At 46.3% G+C, this 19,008-nt stretch overlaps 1 protein-coding gene across 1 annotated transcript in view; it reads left to right on the forward strand.

Moving 5' to 3' along the window:
* CACNA2D3 (calcium voltage-gated channel auxiliary subunit alpha2delta 3) overlaps positions 1–19,008 on the forward strand; it is an 817,122-nt gene that overhangs the window by 152,032 nt on the left and 646,082 nt on the right. The window contains exon 2 of the mRNA XM_006754680.2: positions 9,610–9,726. Coding sequence (XP_006754743.1) covers positions 9,688–9,726 — 39 coding nt within the window. The 5' untranslated portion in view covers positions 9,610–9,687. The remainder of the gene's footprint in view (positions 1–9,609; positions 9,727–19,008) is intronic.

Consider the following 19,008-nt stretch of genomic DNA (forward strand, 5'->3'; position numbering starts at 1 on the left):
AGCTAGAAGTTCTTAACCGCTTCTGCCCTCAGAGGCAGCCCATGTCCATGCTTCTCACCCCATGGAGTAAGAACTGATTCCAGATTCCTTGAGTGGTCTCCACATGCCACAGCCCTGCAGAAGGTGGGGCCCAGCTTTCCCTGTCTCCTCTGTTCTTTGGGTTGTAATGTAATGCCCTGTCCTCCTTCCTCTCCTGTCATTTCTAAACCAAGGTCTCTTCTTCTTATGCAAACTGTCTCTTGTCCTGATGGTTTTGACAGTGAAAAACAGCATTCTTCAAGGATTTTCTTCAAACTTAACGAGGCCTGAGAGAGCACAGAATCACTAATGGGCGTTTTTGTTTTAATGTTGACCTTGGAGATACTTGATCAGAACACCTGTGTGACACAGAATTGTTTGTACAAAATGGCTCTTCCCATTTTCAAATAGTAGAATAGCCTTGTGTGACCTAGAGTTCCATGAGTCTAGTTTGGTGGAGGTTGTTATGGTTAAAAAGGAGCGTTCTTAACATCAGCTTAAGGATTTAGAAATATATTTACTTGGAAGCATAATTGCTTTGGAGTGTTGTATTTGAAGTGACACTGTATGCGATAATTGAGTTGAGAGGAATACTAAGTACATTTATGTCACAATAGCAAAATGACACTGCCTATAAGGTGAGACTCTAAGAATTGTAGATGACTCGTTTGTGTGGCAACATCTTTAGTAACATATCTAAAAACCATCATCCGCCAAGCCCTACACACACACAAATGTGTAGGCTCCTATCATCCAGTTTCTGCCAGAAGGAGCCATTTTCAGAGTTACTGTTGAAGGCCCCTCAGGACCTTGTGAATGTATTTGGAAACTGCCACTCCCAGAGCAGCATTGAGAGCTAGTTCACCTGTTAGGCTGTGAAAGTTGATTGAGACTTTCTTCTTATTGTTGAGGCAAGAGAATGACATTTTTCAGGAGTTATAGACCAAAGGTTAGAATTTATTACTAACCTCCACCATCACAATTTTGAGCGCTTTGTGTCCAGCGTTCTGTTGGGTACTTGACCCACTTGACCTCATTGGATCATCCCAACAGCAGTGTGAGGTCTAGTATCATCCACTTCACTGATGAAGGAGAGGAGGCTGATGGAGGCCAGGCAGCTTGTCATGTAGCTAGTAAGTGGGGACATTAGGACTTGAACTTAGCACCTCTGGCTAGGGAGTCCCTGGTCTTAGCACCATGTCAAATTGCCTCGAGAGTGGGATGCACATTTATGATCTTCCTCTGACTTGAGCTCTGGCAGGTGATTCTAAACCAAGGAGGAGGATGCTACCAGGCTCCAAATCAGTAGTATTCCAGCAAAATCCATGCGGGTCCTTTTCCACCCATCCCATCGTGGTCAGCCCTTTTAGCTAGAAATAAGACAGAAAAGACAAAACAGGGACTGCCTCTCGTTCTCCCTGATGGAGGGACATATATGCTTACATGTACATGTACACGGAAGGGGATTACATGCTACCTGAAAAGACTGCCCCCCCTCCCATGGTGCTCACCCTCCCATCAAGCTTGTTCAGAGTCCTGCTCTGCTTACCAGCCACCTTGTGTTGGCTCAAGACTGCCTCATTAAAGTGACAGGGTACTCCATCACCGTCGTCTCCCAGGAGGCAGGGAATTGTATATACTTCATAGTCATTCCCCTTTCCAGGGGCCTTAGCTCATTTATTGTTTTACACGCCTCCCTGGGACCCTTTTCCTACTCAATGACTGTGACATCCTTCCTGTTCCTGGCCAAGTTTTCACTGTTGACAGAACCGTTGGGTTGCTCACAGTACCTGAGACTGACCCCTCCCTACTCAGGGAGACATATAGGTCTGTGCTTTATAGGCTGTTATACATTCAGTAGAACAGACAACACTCTCTTGCCTCCGGCATAAATGATTTACTTGCACTGAAGACAGGAGTGACATCAGGGCAGACATACAGGGCTTGATGGGATATCAGGGCTCAAGTTTAGATTGAAATGATCCATGCAGCTCTGCTCCAATTTATTTATTACTTTTTTAAAACCCTCATCTGAGAATATGTTGTTTTTTATTGATTTTAGAGAGAGAGAGGAAGAGAGAGAGAGAGAGAGAGTAGAGAGAGGGAGTAGAGAGAGAGAGATGTGAGAGAGAAACATCAATCAATTGTCTCCCATACAAGTCCCAACCTGGGATTGAACCCACAACCTAGCTATATGCCCTGAGCTGGAATCAAACCGCAACTTTCTGGTGTATTGGAGGACCCTCCAACCAACTGAGCCACCCAGCCAAGCTATTACTTATTTTAAATAAAACGAACCAAAATTTAGCTTCTTTATACCCCAAGGGGAACATATGTATTGGCTAACACCCCCGTCCCAACCTGGCACATTGAATGAATGAAAATAAAAGTGATTTCAGTTTAGGTTACTTTTTTTGTGTTGGTGTGATTCTTACTTAAATAGTTGGTTTAATGAACTTATTTCTGCACTGTGGCTATTTTAGAGTAAGACTGACAGTTGAACCTTAAGGTAGGAACACGAAGCATCTTCTGCTCATGTTCCTTAAAGGGCCTGGGCATAGCCAGTGTCCAGTCGCTTTCCCAGGAACAGGGTTTATTGGGGATCTGGGTCAGGGATTTCAAGGGAAGTGCCATAGGCTTAGGAGAGGGATGGAGAAGCAGGCCATTCTCTCAAGTCCTGGCTTTGTGGCAAGCCCCCCGGATTCTCACTAGGGGCTGAGCAAGTCCTTGCCTTGCTGTTGCTCTTCCTAGATATGCTGTCAGCCCTCATCTAGTGATTTAATTCTTCCCACTTTAGAGATGAAATTGCAGTTTTTGATGAAAAATTTGGCCAAGAGACCATGTTCAGATGCACCGGCTCTTTGGCTAATGATCCCCTTTCATCCGTTCCCTGCGGAGGGCATGTTTCACGGTGCTGAGTGTCCTCAGAGCCCCCACTTTCATGTTTGGCGTTTATACCAATTAACTGTGATTGGTCAGAAGCCTCCTGGCTGGAGCCCCTCTCTGAGGCTGTTCCAGGTGACTCACTCCTAGATACGCAGTCATCACGTAGGAGAAAAATGACCCAAATGTATGAACAGCATTAAGTGTTCTGACAGTGACGTAGTGCTTTTCTCTTCCTGGTGTTTGTGTGAAATGATCTGGCAAAGTAGATGCTGCAGAAATAATGCATTTCTTTGCCTCCCTTCGCCAGTGATGAATGTTCTTGGCTCATCACGAGATTTCTTGCCAAATGCTGATTCTGCTAACAGAAGGAGTGGGGGCTTCAGATGCTCTCCTGAGACAGAGGGAATAAAACGTTCCTCAGGCTCGCCTGCCTTCTGTGTCATGCATACTGAGAGGTGCTCTTGTGAAGGGCTGTGTTCTGCCTTCTCCCGGGTCTTGGCTAAAGCCACAGACTGGATTGCTCAGGTGTCCCTGGCTATGGCCCCAAGCCCTGCGGGGGGGGGGGGGGGGGGGCGGGGTGCCCAGAGGACAAGGGTGGCAGAATGAAGAGCATCGACATCATCCCCACCCCGTTGGATTTGTCTCTTATATTAAGAGCTTCAGTTCAGGAAGGCATCAGTACGAAAACACAACCCTTAGTAGAATCATCTGTAGCAGAAATGCTAAGAGGGAAAACCAGGGCCTGTGAGGATTGGAAGGGCCTGCTATGTGCTGGCACTGTGCTGGGGGCCTTCGCAGACATCCTCCTAGTAACCCTCTCAGCATTCTGAATGAGGACCCTGAGGCCCAGGAGGTTAAGCGATTTCCTTGAAGCGACATGACCAAACTCCCAAACTGCTGCTGCGTCTGACTGTCAAACTTCTGCATGTCTCCTGGGAGCCCACCTGTCATTCCTCTGACTCTTCTGGCCTCTCACTGTTGCTGAGTCCCAAGTTCTGGCCGTGTCCAGCTCCCAACTCCTAGTCTCCATCCAGCTTTACTCCCTCCTACCCATTCTGCACACTAAGATTTTTCAAAAGGACACATCTGATCATCAAGTCCCAGTACTACCCAGAAACCCTTCAATGGCTCTGGCTTTTGCCTGTCTCCACACCCCACCCTTCTACCCTAATCAGGATGAGGTCCAAACCCTTACATCCTAGAACACTACCCTTGATGGACTGATTCTGTTCACTACTCTGACTTCATCTCTCATTAGAGTCCCCCACCTTGACCATCCATGGGACAACAAAGTGAAGCTGGGTAGTTTCTTGAGCCCCAGGCAGCTTCTTGTCCCTGGACCTCCATACCTGCCTCTTGTTCTGTCAGGCAGGCTCATCCCCTATTGTGTCTCCCACCTTCCCAGCCTAGTCGTCCTTCAAAGGCCCAGCAATATGGGAGTCACTACGTTGCTCACCCCACTGGTTCAACCTACCACTATGTTGTACCTTATTTGCCTGTTTACTCATCAGAATACTGACCCTTAGAAAACCAGCCGTATTGAGTTCTGCTTTACATACCATTGCTCTGGGTGTCTAGTACCCCGCTCAGCATACCAGAGACACAAAAGAGATGTTTGCAGAACAAGTAAATGGGACACTGGAGACAGTATTCAAATCCAGGCTGGCCTGAACCTTTAATTGGGTGGCACAATGTCTCTTCCATGCTCATTTTCCCCTCTGGCTTCCTTTGTGTTTTCAGGGACCTGCTGATACTTTCCTAACTCCTTTTCCCAGGGGAAGGGGGACTGCTTTTATGCGAAACAAGTAATTGCTAAGGCAGCCCTTGAACCTGTAGGAAACAAAGCCATTGCCTGTACAGCTATGTGGGAAGCCACCTGGAGGGAAAGGAGCTTGGGGTGTTTTGCCTCCAGCACAGTCTTGATACCTGAGAGAACAAAAGAGGATTTGTAGCCCAAACACAGCCATGGTGTCATGTATAATTAAGGCTCCAGGGCCACCTTCTTAGGGGGCTTGCTCATTTCCCTCAGGGTAATTTTATTGTCAAGAGCTGCACCTGCTCCTTTAAAGTCCAGCTTTAACCTCCCCCCTCAGTGGCCCTGTGGTGGAATCTCGCCCACTTTTGGGACACCCAGTGGGCCCTGGCCACGTTGCTCTGGCTCACTTGGAGCAGCCTGGGAGCAGCTGCAGCCCTCGTGAACTGACGGTGTCTCTAGTTTTTGCCACTTGACTCTGTTGGCAAGTCCAAGCCACCATTGGCTACAAAAATCAGTGAAACAGGGGTTTTATGGCGGTGAAATGCAGCCTCAGGAACCAGCTTGCAAGTGTTTAGGCTGTCAATCCTTCACTCTTTGCTTCTAACTTCAAATGACCAAGCGACTAGAAGTTAGCCCTTTCTAGGTTTAAAACACACTCTAACCACTTGCCTTTCAACATGACTAAACCTCTCTGTGCCTCAGTTCCCCATCTGCAACATGGGGATAATGCCAGCCTCCCAGGGTGGCTGTGAGGATGAGACGAATTAATTTGTGAAGGGTTTCCGGCGCCGTGCTGGGCCTGGGATAGACGGAGGACTGACTCATTGTACCGACTTCCTCAGGCTCTGCTAATGAAGATGTGCTGCTTAATTACACAGTTTCTAATTGGGACCACGTCCCCCTGCAGGAATCTGTTTATGAGGCGCCCATATGCTACTCTGCATACAACTACAACTTTTATATTTTCTAATTTCCAATGTGTGTTCATTGTAAAAACGAGAACATGTAGGTAAGCAAGAAAGGAAGAAACCCATTTGAAATTGTATAGCCAGCTGTGAACACTTGGTGTCTCCTTCTAGCAGGGTGTGTGTGTGTGTGTGTGTGTGTGTGTGGGCAGGTTAGTAACTGAAAATAAAAAGCACTGATTACTGTCTGTACCACATCGTATCACACTGCATGCACAGTTCCTGCCTTCTTCCATACACTTTTGGGATGGCCATGTGGAATTCTGTTGTACTGTTGAGCTTACTCCCTCCACTTGCTGGAGGTCAAATCGCTTGGTTTCACACTGAGGCACGTTTTTAAAGGTTTTGATGTTGCATTCTAAACTGCTAAGGGCTTGCAGTTGATTAATGACTGTCCTGGGTTAATCTCTCTGTTCTTGAAAATCCTTTGATTCCAGCAAAGTGTGATGTTTCCTGGTAAGAATAAGGCATTACGTTGTTCTGTCCTGATTCCAACAGGCATCAACACATCTTGAAAAGCAGGGTTTTTTTTCCCTTATGGACTAACTTCCTCAGGGTGATGAGAAAGTAGCATGGGCTTGACTCATGGCTGAGAGGACCCATTGTCATGTGTCCTGAAGGGAGGCGAGGAGGAGACAGGCTGGCAGAGGAATGGATCCAGTGAACGGCTATGCTTGTCCCACATCTGGAGTCCTTGGCTTGGCAAGAGCTTCATGCTGAGATTGGTTAGCTTGGTCACCAGGCACCTAATAGTCCTGGGAGACTGACAAGTCCCCCCAAATCAGCGGCACCTTTCACAGAACAGATTCAGAAGGAGAGAAGATGCAGGAAGATCTTGGGGGATGGTGAGAAATGAATTGATTCCCTTTTAGAACTCTATTGGGAGAGAAACACATGCAAGGAGCAGATATGGCCAGAATAATGGCCCTCCTATATAAAAGCCAAAAGATTCAAGTAAAGGCCAATTGTGAAACCCATTTTATTTTTCTTTATCTTAAATCTCTAGATCAACATTAGTTTCAGAATTACTTAAGACAGAGATTGATTTCACTGCCTCTGTAAATACTAGACGGACATTAGTTTCGTTTTGTTTCACTCACTTCTTGAACTTTGTGTTTTTGGTAGTGAATCAGCCTTGGCTATGAGTTGGTCTCTGCTGCTGGCTTTTGGAGCACATCTGGCGGGCAGCAGAGAACCCCCAGGATTTTTGGCTCCAAAGACATTGGCTTGCATTTGAACTTAGGGAAAGTTTCCAGTAATTGCCGTTGAAGTTTTCTTCGTACAGCAGAGGACGCTGTTAGCCTGAGCCAGGCGTGAGCTGGCTGGAGTCCCACATCCCAGGCTGAGCCAGTCAACCTCCCAAGGGGTTGGGAGGCCACCCTTACAGAACCATAGGCCAGTGCAGCTGCATCGCCGGCTTGTTGCTTGACTTGTAACAACACAATTGTTCTTCAACAAGCTTCACCCAGAGAGGTCCTGTGAGTGCCTGCTGTGGGCTGGCGGTGACCACAGGGACCTGTCCTCACCCCCTGGACCACAGACCTAACAAAGGCTGCAGAGAAGAGCATGGGGTGCTCTGGGGCTCAGAGGGAGGGCGCATCCTCCTTGTCTTGGGGAACCAGGACCCCGTTGTTGAGGCGGAGGGGAAAGTTAGAAGAAGGAATATGGGTTTTCTAGGTGAGATAGAAGAGAGACTCTCGATACAAACACATACGATTTTTATGGATGTTTCCAGGGAGCAGGGAGAAACATGTCTCTTTCAACTCAAGGCCCATTATGGGACTGTGCAGAGCAGCTCAGAGCATCTTATAAACAATGTAGCAGGTGTCTGTCTTGGTCCAGACTCAGGTGATCTGAAATAGCACTTTATTTTGTCAGGATTACCTTAATTCTGAGAAGCCCCAAGCCCTTGGGCCAGATGTTCAGGTGAGAGGCCCAATGCCTGAGGGCCCCTTCCTGCCTGTTCCAGAGTCCAGCGGTGGGCCCTGGGCCCTCTGTGTGGCCAGAAGCCCCCAGACTCTAGGAATTTCATTTTAGTGTTAAGGATCAGAGGAATTCTCTCTACATTTTTTTCCTTAGAGTCACTCCCTCTGTTTTTAAACTCTAATTTTTTATTTTTAAAGACACAAGTATTCAAAGGACTTGGGAATGTGCTCTAGGAAGGGAAGTGTTTTCTCACCCGCGTGTGAGTGCGTGCACACACACACACACACACACACTCCCCTTCCTTGTTGTGAGGAAAAACTGAACCTCCGTCTAGTTTACATTTTTTTAAGATGAATTTACATTTTATCTCTATTTATAAATTTATACCTTAAAAATGATCTTATTTTTAAAAAGTCATTATATTGTTCACTTCAAAAATGACTGTCAAGGTTACTAGAGTCAAGGTAAGAGGCAGAGCCTTAGGATCTTGGGGTGAGAGGTTATTAACTGATTGAGTTCTCTCCACAAAGAAGAGTCATTGTAAAGCCCCCAGTATTTTCAGTTCCCAGCCCTTTATAGCTGCATAAATGGAAGTGATTCCTGTTCACACTAAAAGTATTTGGAACTCCATTTACAAAATATTGAAGAGATCGCTAAGACCTTTTGCTTATATGGATTATTTTTATTGATATTTGCCAAATTAGAAATTAAAACTAAGAAATTTAAAAATTATTAACTCAAAACGTAAAAATCTTCTTACATGTTAACATAAATAACATATTTTATGAAAAAAACATGTATTTTCTAAAACAGAAAATTTAGTTAGATGATTGGCCCTTTTCATTTTTGCAAATGTTTCTCATGCTTGGTGTAAGAGGAGGGGTGATTTTCCTCTGCTTCTGGTTTCAGTCTGTTGTGATTTGTTGAAATCTATGAAAAAAATTTGGCTTCACATGGATATGCTCTTGGAAAAAGGGAGCACTGCCTGGGTCCCCAAAAGGGTCTCAGAGACCCCACAGGGGTGCTTGGACCGCTCTGAGAATGGCTTAAGCAGACCAGTTACCAGGGCATGTGATGGGTTTTAAACGAAACATTGTTTGTGAGAATTTGGGTGAATTGTAGGTCAAATCAGTCTCTTATGGAACAGAGGAACAGATTAAGAAATCTTATATAAAGCGTGGTTTTTATGGTCTTGTGCTTGATTGCATATGCTCCGTCCATGAGCTCGGGAGGGTACATATGACGTCCCCGGTAATTGACTTGAATTGCTGAAATCCATAGCAAGGGCTCCATTGTTATAAAGTGTTTTTAAGATGCTCTCCCGTTCTTTAACTTCTACTCCAGTTCAGGAGATGGCATGCTTTCTCTATAAAGGATCAGAGTAACTATTTTAGATTTTGTGAGTCCTCTGGTCTCTGTGTGACTACGTACTTACCTTGATAGGATATGTAAACAAATGGGCATCGTTTTGTCCCAACAAAACTTTATTTATAAAAACAGATGATGGCCTGGATTTGGCCCAAGGGTTCTAGTTTGCTGGTTCCTGCTATAATTACACATTAGAGTCCTAGCCTTGAGACTATTTTGCCCTAAGTCCTCAGTCTTCAGCCATGAAAAATTTAGTGATATTCAAGGAAAAATAAAACCAAAAAAGTTGAATTTCTTTTTTTTTTTTAAACTTGATGACACATCTGGAATAGTCAGCTCCCAGTGTGTTGGCTGCAGGCAGTCCTCCCGAGGAACCGCTGACTATGGGCAGATTGGAAATAGAGTGTTGATTCCAGGAACTAAAGAGGATGGATGATAGAGTTTACTTGCTTCACGGTTTTTTCTTTTCCTGGGTGCTAGTTAAGCTTCCGGAGAGTCAGAGCCAATTTTTACACTTCTGCCTATTGGTTCAATAATTATAAAATATAGTCCCATCTCCCCAAATCCAACAGAGACAGCCAGATTGTAACTTTACTTTTACTGACTCCTTGTAGATAGAGATGCTGGGACGGCATGGGCGAGGTGTTTTGCAGTATCTTGAGCCTTCATTGTTTCCCTCCCTTCTTACAGAAATACAAAGAGTATGAGAAAGATGTTGCCATAGAAGAAATCGATGGCCTCCAACTGGTGAAAAAGCTGGCAAAGAACATGGAAGAGATGTTTCACAAGAAATCTGAAGCAGTGCGGGTAAGTGCCTCAGCTTTAGCTCTTTACGGTCTGTAGACACAAGGCAGCTGCAGGGAACTGGCTCTGGTGAACCCAGCTCTCAAGAGACCAAAGTTGACTCAGCTATCATGTGAACTCTTCATTTTCATAAGTCTAGTGAACCAGGAAGAGGCGTTACTAGGGGCAGGATTGCCCTCTCCATATATGGTTCAGGTCCTATATTTCATTTTATAATTTTACTACAGGCCTGGTGCACGGAATTCGTGCACTCGGGGTGGGGGTTGCGGGGGGGGCGGGTGTCCCTTAGCTGGCCTGAGCCCTCTTTCAGTCCGGGAGCCCTCAGCAGCAGGACATCCTTAGCATTGCCACCGCCGCTGCGCTCACCAGCCATGAACCCAGCTCAGGGCTTCTGGCTGAGCAGCCCCTATGGGAGTGTGCTGACCACCAGGGGGCAGCTCCTGCATTGAGCGTGTGCCCCCTGGTGGTCAGTGCGCAGCATAGCGACCTGTGGTTCTGCTGTTCGGTTGACTTGCATATTAGCCTTTTATCATATAGGATGCTTTCATCAGAGGCAATGTTAATTTTATAGCCAGAGTGGGTGGCTTATGACTGTGTGATGCATTTCCTAATTCCCAAATATCACTCAAAGGTCCCTGGGTTCAACTAAGCATCTATAAAAAATTTAAGCAATGCTTGCCAAAATATGGAACTGGAAATCTCAATGGAGTGAATGAATCTAGATGAAGTCAGAAGTTCCTTTGTCACTAGTGGACTATTACTATAAATATAAAGCTTGTCTTGACTGGTAGGAGCTCCCTGAACTTTCATATTATCAGCAGGATGAATGGAACTACAGTGCACAGATATATTATTTTGGATTTCCAAGATGGTTTCTGACTTTATTCCTCGTAGTCAGCTAAACAGGCCATCCTCCGTTCTTGCTTGAGGACATGGGAATGTTGCAGTATCCTATATTGCCATATTGGCACAGGATTATGGGAAAGAATTGCAATATGCAGACTTCTTTATTTCTAATCATGTATAGTTTGCTTACCTTCCAGTTTTAATAATCATCTCCAGAATCACTTTGTTATAAAGGATCACTTTTGACTTTAGCTTTTCTCACACTTAATTGGCCACAGAAATTTCCACAAGTTATTTCTGCTTTAAACCTGATGACCCCACACATTTGCTTAACCCTGAAACTTTTCTGTGCTATTTTTTAAATTGATTTCAGAGAAGAGAGGAGAGGGAGAGGGAGATATAATTATCAGTGATGAGAGAGAATCACTGATCAGCTGCCTTCTCCACATCCCCCACTGGGGATCAAGCCCACAACCTGGGCATGTGCCCTGAGCAGGAATCGAACCTTGTGACCTCCTGGTTCACAGGGCAATGCTCAACTGCTGAGCCACTCCATCTAGGCATTTCTGTACTATTTGGATTCAGGGTAGGAGGGATTGTAGATTAGTAGCTAAGAGCATGAGTCTGACCTGGTTCAGTGCCTGTCTTTGTCACCTCCTAAGCTTCGGCCTTTGGAGAAACAGCTTTACTCATCTGTAAATGGGGAAACAACAAGAGACATGAAGTTTAATCATAAGTTATACTTTAGAGCCACTTAGCACAGACTCAGGCATATACCCAGTGCTCTGAAATGTGTATGTCATGTATTTCAAAATACAGGGCCCTTTGCAAGCACACTAGATGCCACAAAGTCTAGGCTGACTGGTCCAGTGAGAGTGGCTCCTCCTCCCAGTGTCAACGGGAGGGAGGGCTTGTGTGTTAGGTTGGAGTTTGGTTTGGAGACGTTTTCGTCGTTGAGATTGACCTGGTCTCATTGTCAGCTGTGTGGCTCTATTGGCCCCAGTCACGAACCACGTGGCATTTGAAGTGAGATGAGGTGGCCACTGAGAGGTCTCCTGGATGTGGGTTCATGTTGAGGCCAGGGGAGAAGAGGGTGTGACTTTTACATACTATAATGACACCCCACTTCTTGAATAGGAACGGTTGATATTTCCCTGTGGGACTTGTGAACATCTGGAGGGCAGACATCTCCAATCCCCATGTGTCTGTCATTTGCAGTGGAGCATTATCTGCAGTGTTGTCCTAGAAGACACCTCGGTGCCCCGGGGTCCTTACTTCCCCATGCCACCCACCGAGCCGCAGCCTTCTTCTCTAATGGAGAAGAAACGCTTTAGAATTCACTCAATCACTGCGGAGCCTCATGGTCTCCCATTTCCAAGCGCCCATCTGCACCCTCAGCAACCTGAGCAGGGTCAGAGGTTCTAGCGCCTCCCGAGTGTCTTCTGCCAATAACTGATGCAGCGCCAAGTGCTCATCATTGTGGGCGGCTGGGAGGACGCAGGGACCTAAGTGAGAAAACTGGCTCACCAACAGCACTGGTTACTAGCATTCCCATGCATGTACATAAAATATTTATGAGACTGGAAATAGCAATGTAGAAAACTGCACTCACACCTTTAGCCTGCGAAGGCAGTTAAGTTAGTGCTGGGGAAAAAGGAGACCCCGTCCTCTGCAGGCCTGCCGTCTCTTGGCTGTTAAGCAGTGTTGATCCTTTCTGTCGCTTCTGGCTTGATTTCATCATTTTACCCCATCGCTTTCCCCAGTGATTAGTTGAATCAGAGTGATTTTATCATACTCGTCCCCTATTTGAATTACTCTCCACTATGCAATTATCCTATCACAGAAAGTCCCATTTTCTCCCTGTCAGATGTCTGAAGCAAATGGGAAACCTAAAGTGGCCTGCCCATTACATAACCTCTGTCATCTGGTTGGTAATGGACTATATGTAACTTTTTTTTTTCCTCCAGGCCAGCAAATTACTAATAACCTTAGCTTTAATAATTGCCATTAACATAATGGCGGCATCATGATGGCATCACTTCTTAACTAATATTTTCTAGCACGTTTTAATGCCATCAGCGGTTTAAATCATTTTTCCAAGTCCACTTGGAGGCTGGCAGTGGGTTGTTTTGACTTAGAGCCAAATCGAGTTTGATGCAGCCACGCTGCTCCTTGCTCTCGTGGATAACACTTGTGCCTTAAGCCTTATCTCCCAACTTCTTTGTCCAGACGTGTTCATGCAACCAGTCCTCATTTAATGCTGCTGAGTGGTTTATCAAGTTTTAAGTCCTATAAATGGACAAGGAATGGAATCAATTTGCTTCCAGTTCATTAACATTTCAAGGACATATTTCACATGCTGGACGGGAGGAAGTGGTGGTCGGCAGTCCTCTGCCGCCTGACGACTCCCGTGGGTCTTCCCACGTGACACCTGGAAATGCTCGGCTTGTCACAGGTCAGAGCTCCTGTGAAATACTGACGGAGGCAAAATTGACACAGCTCCCCGTTCTTCTGTCCTGCTGATGGTGACCAGTTCCTCTCCCCGATTTGAGAAGAAGGAGAAGGCCAAGGATGTGCATCCCATGGCCTTGGCTGTGTGGGCAGCCTTTCCTTTGTCTTTGATATCCTACCCTCTACTAGGAGGAGCACAAACCATCACCCCACTGCAAGGGCCATCTGAGCCCCAGGGACCTCCGGGCGGGCACAGAGAAGTGTGTAGCTGGAGGAGACTGTAGGAAGTGACCAGGCCACTGCAGGCATCTCTAGTTATAGGGACCCACTTTGGGGACAGATTCCAGCACTGCCAGGGGAGGTGATGGTCTTGTGGTTTCCAAATGGCCCACAGGCTCAAGATGAGCAGCACAGCCTGCAAGAGTGAGCCAGGAAATGACCACAAGAAGGACTTTGGAGAATATATGAATGTGTACTAGGGTTCTCCAGAATGGTGTTCAAAGGGTGGATTCTCCAGAGCGGTTGTTGCCTTTGATTGTTGGAGCAGCTCTGGGGCTGCACCCCCTTCGTCACACTGATTTGGGTCAGACTTCTAACTTCCTTTGGTCTTGGTCTCAGGAGTTCCTGGTTTCCTGGGAAGGCACTGACCCACGTGGCTTTCACAAACGGGCAGGGCAGAGTCCAGGCCTCCCTCCAGAGAGAGGGATTATAGGATGGTATCTATTCCAGCCACAGAGCAGCCAAAACATTAAGTACTTTGTTGTTCAAATGCAATGGGGACAGTGAGGAGACATAAAAAGCAGGCTGTAGCTAAACTCACAAAGTGAGGAGGAGTCTGTTGTTTTCAAACCTTGGATAAGCTATTGAGTAAATTTTGGAGGCATCGGAAGCTCATACCTGGACATAGACTTCATCCTGTTTCACTTATTTTTTAAATTATATCGATACAGTGATAAATCCAGCACTCTAAAAAAGAGTGTTTTGCTTAAAAATAAACACGCTTGCTCCCGGGGAAAGGCTGGAGAGACTAGATTGCATGTGAAGTCCCCCTTCCTGTAGCCGCCTGCTGTGCACTGCAGAGCTGTTTCCCATTACAGCTGTACTGTGGAAAGTAATTGCTGTTGTACAGTAATTCAATTTCAGGGCATTCACGCATCGCTTCACCGATAGGGGTTTATCTGAAGGGACCTGGGACTTGAAGGCTTTTTATCGAGAAATGCCACATGCAGCACAACGTTTTTCCTGGGTAGCGAATACCAGCATTTGCATTTAATAAACATTTACCTTCCCCAAAAGATGGATATTTTTCCCCGTGCAGAAGAGATTTACACCAGTCTTCCAATAAGCTAGAGGGTACTATTAAGGCGACTTCCTCTAGATGTTTTTTGATGAGTGTGTGTCTACATATGTATGACTATAAAACACATCTTTGTTTTTATGTAAATATATATATATATACACACACAGAGGCATGACAAGCAGGGTGTGCCCAGGGAAAGCATGCTCTGTACCAAAAATATATGCTGTGGAAGGGATTAATATCTACAGGGCCATATGAACACTTCTGGTTTAAAAACCATCTATATCGCCCTAGCCAGTTTGGCTCAGTGGATAGAGCACCAGTCTGCGGACAGAAACTTCCCAGGTTGATTACTGTCAAGGGCATGTATCTGGGTGGCAGACTACCCCTGGCCCACATTAGACTGTGTGTGGGAGGCAATCAATCAATGTGTCTCTCTCACATAGATGTTTTTCTCTCTCTATCTCTCCCCGTTCCTTCCACTCCCTCTAAAAATCAATGGAAAAATACCCTCGGGTGAGGATTAATAACAAAACAAAACAAAACAAAAACCATCTGTCTCTGCAGGCAAGGTGAAATTGTTGGTGCAGACACTTTCAAAAGGACCCCCATTAAGTTGGAAATGAAATCAACCCTTTTGTTTGTAGATTTATACATTAAGTAAAGGTTCTTAAGACAGAACTGATCCTCCCTGTATACAGGGACTCTTAGGTAGTAAGTCTGAAATGAGCTGCAGAAGTCTTAAGAGTGAAATCTATCACGCATTAATAGGGTGGCCTTAGTGGAGGTGCTGTACATACATAAGAACATTTCCTGCCTTGTGTTCATGTATCATCTCACCTCAAATTTTCAAAACTTGCTCCTTGAAAGAGGAGTAAATTTGTTTCTGAGAAAACCAAATGTTTTAAGTCGCAGGTGAAGAAGGAAAAGACTCTTCTTTTGTATGTTGCGGGCCACTTGCTTTTCTTTCTCCCTCCCCGTCTCCTTCTCTCCCTCTCTCTGTGCAAACTGGATTGCAAAATTCCATACATATATGTTAGAGAATTTAGAGCAGAAACCTCAAACCAGAAGACACAGAAAATAGCAGTGGTCTGGCCACACCAGTTCTAATGAGGTCAGCGAGCCATTCTTGGTTAATGGTTGAGGGTAAGACCACATGGAACCGCATGGTCTTCCTGGAGTTCGCCCCAAATGGATGGGGCTGGGGTTTCCGCTGACGTACTGAGGCCGGGAGGCTGCTGTCCCACCCCCACTGACAGTGAGCAGCTTCCTGCCTCCTGAGGGGCACGAGCTTCTGCCAAGGGAGGCAGGGAGGACGGCTGGGCTGTCTGTGCCATTTGTCTCCTAGCTCCTCGAGACCCCCCTCTCCCACCACCTCGAGTGCTGGAAGTTGGCAGGCTTGGTGAACAGTATGGAGTGGTCTTGCAGTTCTGGGATGCTGACCCTTAGAAAGAGTTCTTCTTTAGGGTAATACCACTGTGCCAAACCTGCCCCAAATTCATGGATTTTTTTTTTTGTCCCATTCCCAAATATTTGACTCTTAAGTTTTCCATGTTCAGAGCCAAAACCCCAAGACTTAGTTTGGGGTTTTCTATGTAACTCACCTCAACCATGTTTTTTTTTCTTTCTTCTTAAGTTTTATGTGTTTTTTTGTTTTTTTACTGGTTATATAATACACGGTTATTATAAAAGAAAAGAAATGTGAAAAAATGATAAAGGAGAAAGTAGAGATAACAGCACAACATCTTTAAGTACCTTTTGCTTTTAGCCATCTTAATTTCTATTCTTCCAGATGGTTTTCTATTTGGGCATGTGTGTATGCATACATGTGTGGTGTATATATAAACTTGTAAAACGTTGGATTATAGTTTCTTGTAACCAGCTTTTCTTTTCTTTTGAAATTGTACATGTTGTGGACATCCATCCATGCTAATGAAGACATATTTCTATTCTTTTGCATCACGGCATAACCGTCTTCTCTCTGGGTGTCCCAATCGTCAGTTGTCTCTTGGTGAGCATTGATGTCATGAACAGTGCTTCACCATTATAAGCAATCATATGATATACTCTCCTGCAGAGAAACTTCTGTCCATTTCTTTGATGCATTCATTGGGATGTGTTTCTAGGAGTAAGATCAAGGCTATTGGTACTTTGCCGGCTTGTCCCCCAGGCAGCATCTGCTCACGCATGCTCCCACCTGTGTGGTTGCAAAGCTACCATTTCTTCACTTTCTGCTCTAGCATCTGACTATCATTAGTCTTTTAGTCCTTGTCCATCTTACGGGCAAAAAGTAGCAGCTCCCTTTACGTTGTTTCAGTAATTACTCACTGTGTGGCATGATGGCTCTCTGGCCCTGCACCAGGGTTTGAAGTAGACCACACAATGTCACAGAGCGTGGGCATGGGTGCCATGACTTAGAGAAGGCCTGGTGCTGGCCGCCTGCCATCCCTTAGAGAGGTGAGTGAGCCTGGCATGAGCTCGGACACAGTTGGACACCCTCCCCTCTCCCTTCCTGGAGCGGGTCATAGCACAGCCTGGTGGGTGTGTGAGGGGCTGTGGACACACTGACCAGCACCAAGCTGCCTGGATTTGGGGTGCCAGTTGTTTGGAGGAGTTGTCAGTAGCTCAGCACTGGAGGATTGTGGTACTCGGGTGTCTTAGACCCCCCACCATTGGAGAAAGTCACCAGTCCCAAGAAAACATGAGCTGGTGCAGCCCCTCTCACTGGAATGGTGGCTCATTGTCGGGACATCAGACTGAGGGCCTGAGTCACTTTGGTTCACTTCTCCTATGGGACCATGTAGGAGAATTGACCATTTTGTATACGTTCATGGATCATGTCTTCTTCCTCTCCTCCCCTCCGTCACCCCCCCAACCCCTACCCTGCCGTCCTCCTTCTCCTTCTTTTAATAAACTGCCTGTTAATACCCTTCCCAACCATTTACACTGTACTCTTTCTCTTCCTTGTCCCAGCTTGTCCCCACTCTAGCCCCAGTACCTATCACAGGGTCTGAATCTCCAGTGAAATGCTCATGAAACATTTGTTGACTGACTCACAGACCTTCATCTTGGAGTCAGGGTACCTGGATGTCAGAGTGATCACAGATGACAGAGAACTCCCGAATGATGAAGGGGAAAGAAAAAGAGTCAAGTTTCATTGTTGTGGGGCTGGGCTTTCTAGACCCCTCACTGTCTGTCCATTTAAATGAGGCTTCTGTGTGCTGCCGCCTGCTTGCACTCTGGCTGTGGGCTTCAGCTCAGTCCTCCCCACGTGGGCCTGCTCCTGGAACTGGGTGAATGGAGGAGCTGAAAAGGGCAGACACCAGCCAGCTGCTCAGAGTGGATATAAAAGGTTAATGATTTCCATAGATTGAAATCAATCCTTCTCCCTTCCTCCCTCCCTCCCACCCATTCCCTTCCCTCCTTTCTTCCTATTTGTTTGGAACTGATAAAGGAAGACTTGATTCCTTGGCAGGTGAGGGAGAAGAAGTCCGTGTTGTGAGGCTGTGACTTAGCAAAGTAGCCTCGAGCTCCCTGGTGTTCTCTGTGCCTGACTGAGTGCGCTTTTGGTCACAATGCACAGCTGGACTCTAGAGCTAGGGTGTGTGCCTCTGGGCTGGGCAGATGTTTCTCCTCATGTGGCAGGTGGTAAACAGGCAGCCTACTACCCCCAAGAGATGGCACAAACCGATGCTATGAGCAGGTTCGAGAGGCTTGCCGTAAATCTGAGAGTGATGACACGCAGGAGAGTTTCGGAGCGATGCTGAGAGTAGTAGATGCTGCTGGTGTGGCGCTGTCCCAGCTGGGGCATGGCTGGGCCGGGACGCTCACCTAGAGCCTCCCCACCCCACCAGATTGTCCATCACAGCATCCTGCAGACTCCCTGTATACATGTCTTAGACGTTGTGCTTCCTGTTTATCTCAGTGCTGACTGGCAACTTGCCAGGCTCTGCCTAGAACCCCGATGTCATGAAGGCAGGGAGCATGATGGTCATGTTTCCCCTCATGTCCCCAGGGCTCAGGGAGTATGCTCGGTGAGTGTCCATGAATGAACCCGTCACACTGGTAATGGTGATGTCAGGGGTTGAGTGTCCCTTGCTTGGGATGACCATCTGGTCACCAGGACACAGGGCTGGGTAAGGTCCCAAGCACTTCCCGTGTGTCTGTGCCTTCCCTGCCCACTGTTCCCCTTGAAACCATCCATTTGTCCTCCGCCTCACACACAGAATTTGGATTTGGTTTATGCTGTACCATGATAAAGAAAATGAAAGAATTACTTTTGCATCCAAAGTGAAATGTCATTTAAAATCATATTTCCCATTTTAATTGCCTGTTTTTCCTTTCCATTTAAAAAATCCATTTTGAAAGATTTCCTGTCACTTTGGTTAAGACTGCGTGGACCAAACAGCCTGGAGAGGAGAGGCATGTGGCCACAAGACCATGTATGGAATTATAATGCAGGTCCCTGCCTTTGGCCCAAGTAACAACTACACCCCATCAAGGAGCTCATGGGGAGGTGTGGCCTCACCTGCTGGGACTGGAAGACAAAGGTGTCTTCTGCAGGCGGAGATACGCAGCACTGTCTGAATCAGAGTGGATGCATCAGCGATGGGGGTGGGGACGGGGAAGCTCAGCAGCAATATTGCAATAAGGTGCTGGCTTTTCGGAGTATCACATGGTCATTTCTA

This window comes from Myotis davidii, unplaced genomic scaffold, assembly GCF_000327345.1.
Source record: "Myotis davidii unplaced genomic scaffold, ASM32734v1 scaffold111, whole genome shotgun sequence".
Classification (NCBI taxonomy): domain Eukaryota; kingdom Metazoa; phylum Chordata; class Mammalia; order Chiroptera; family Vespertilionidae; genus Myotis; species Myotis davidii.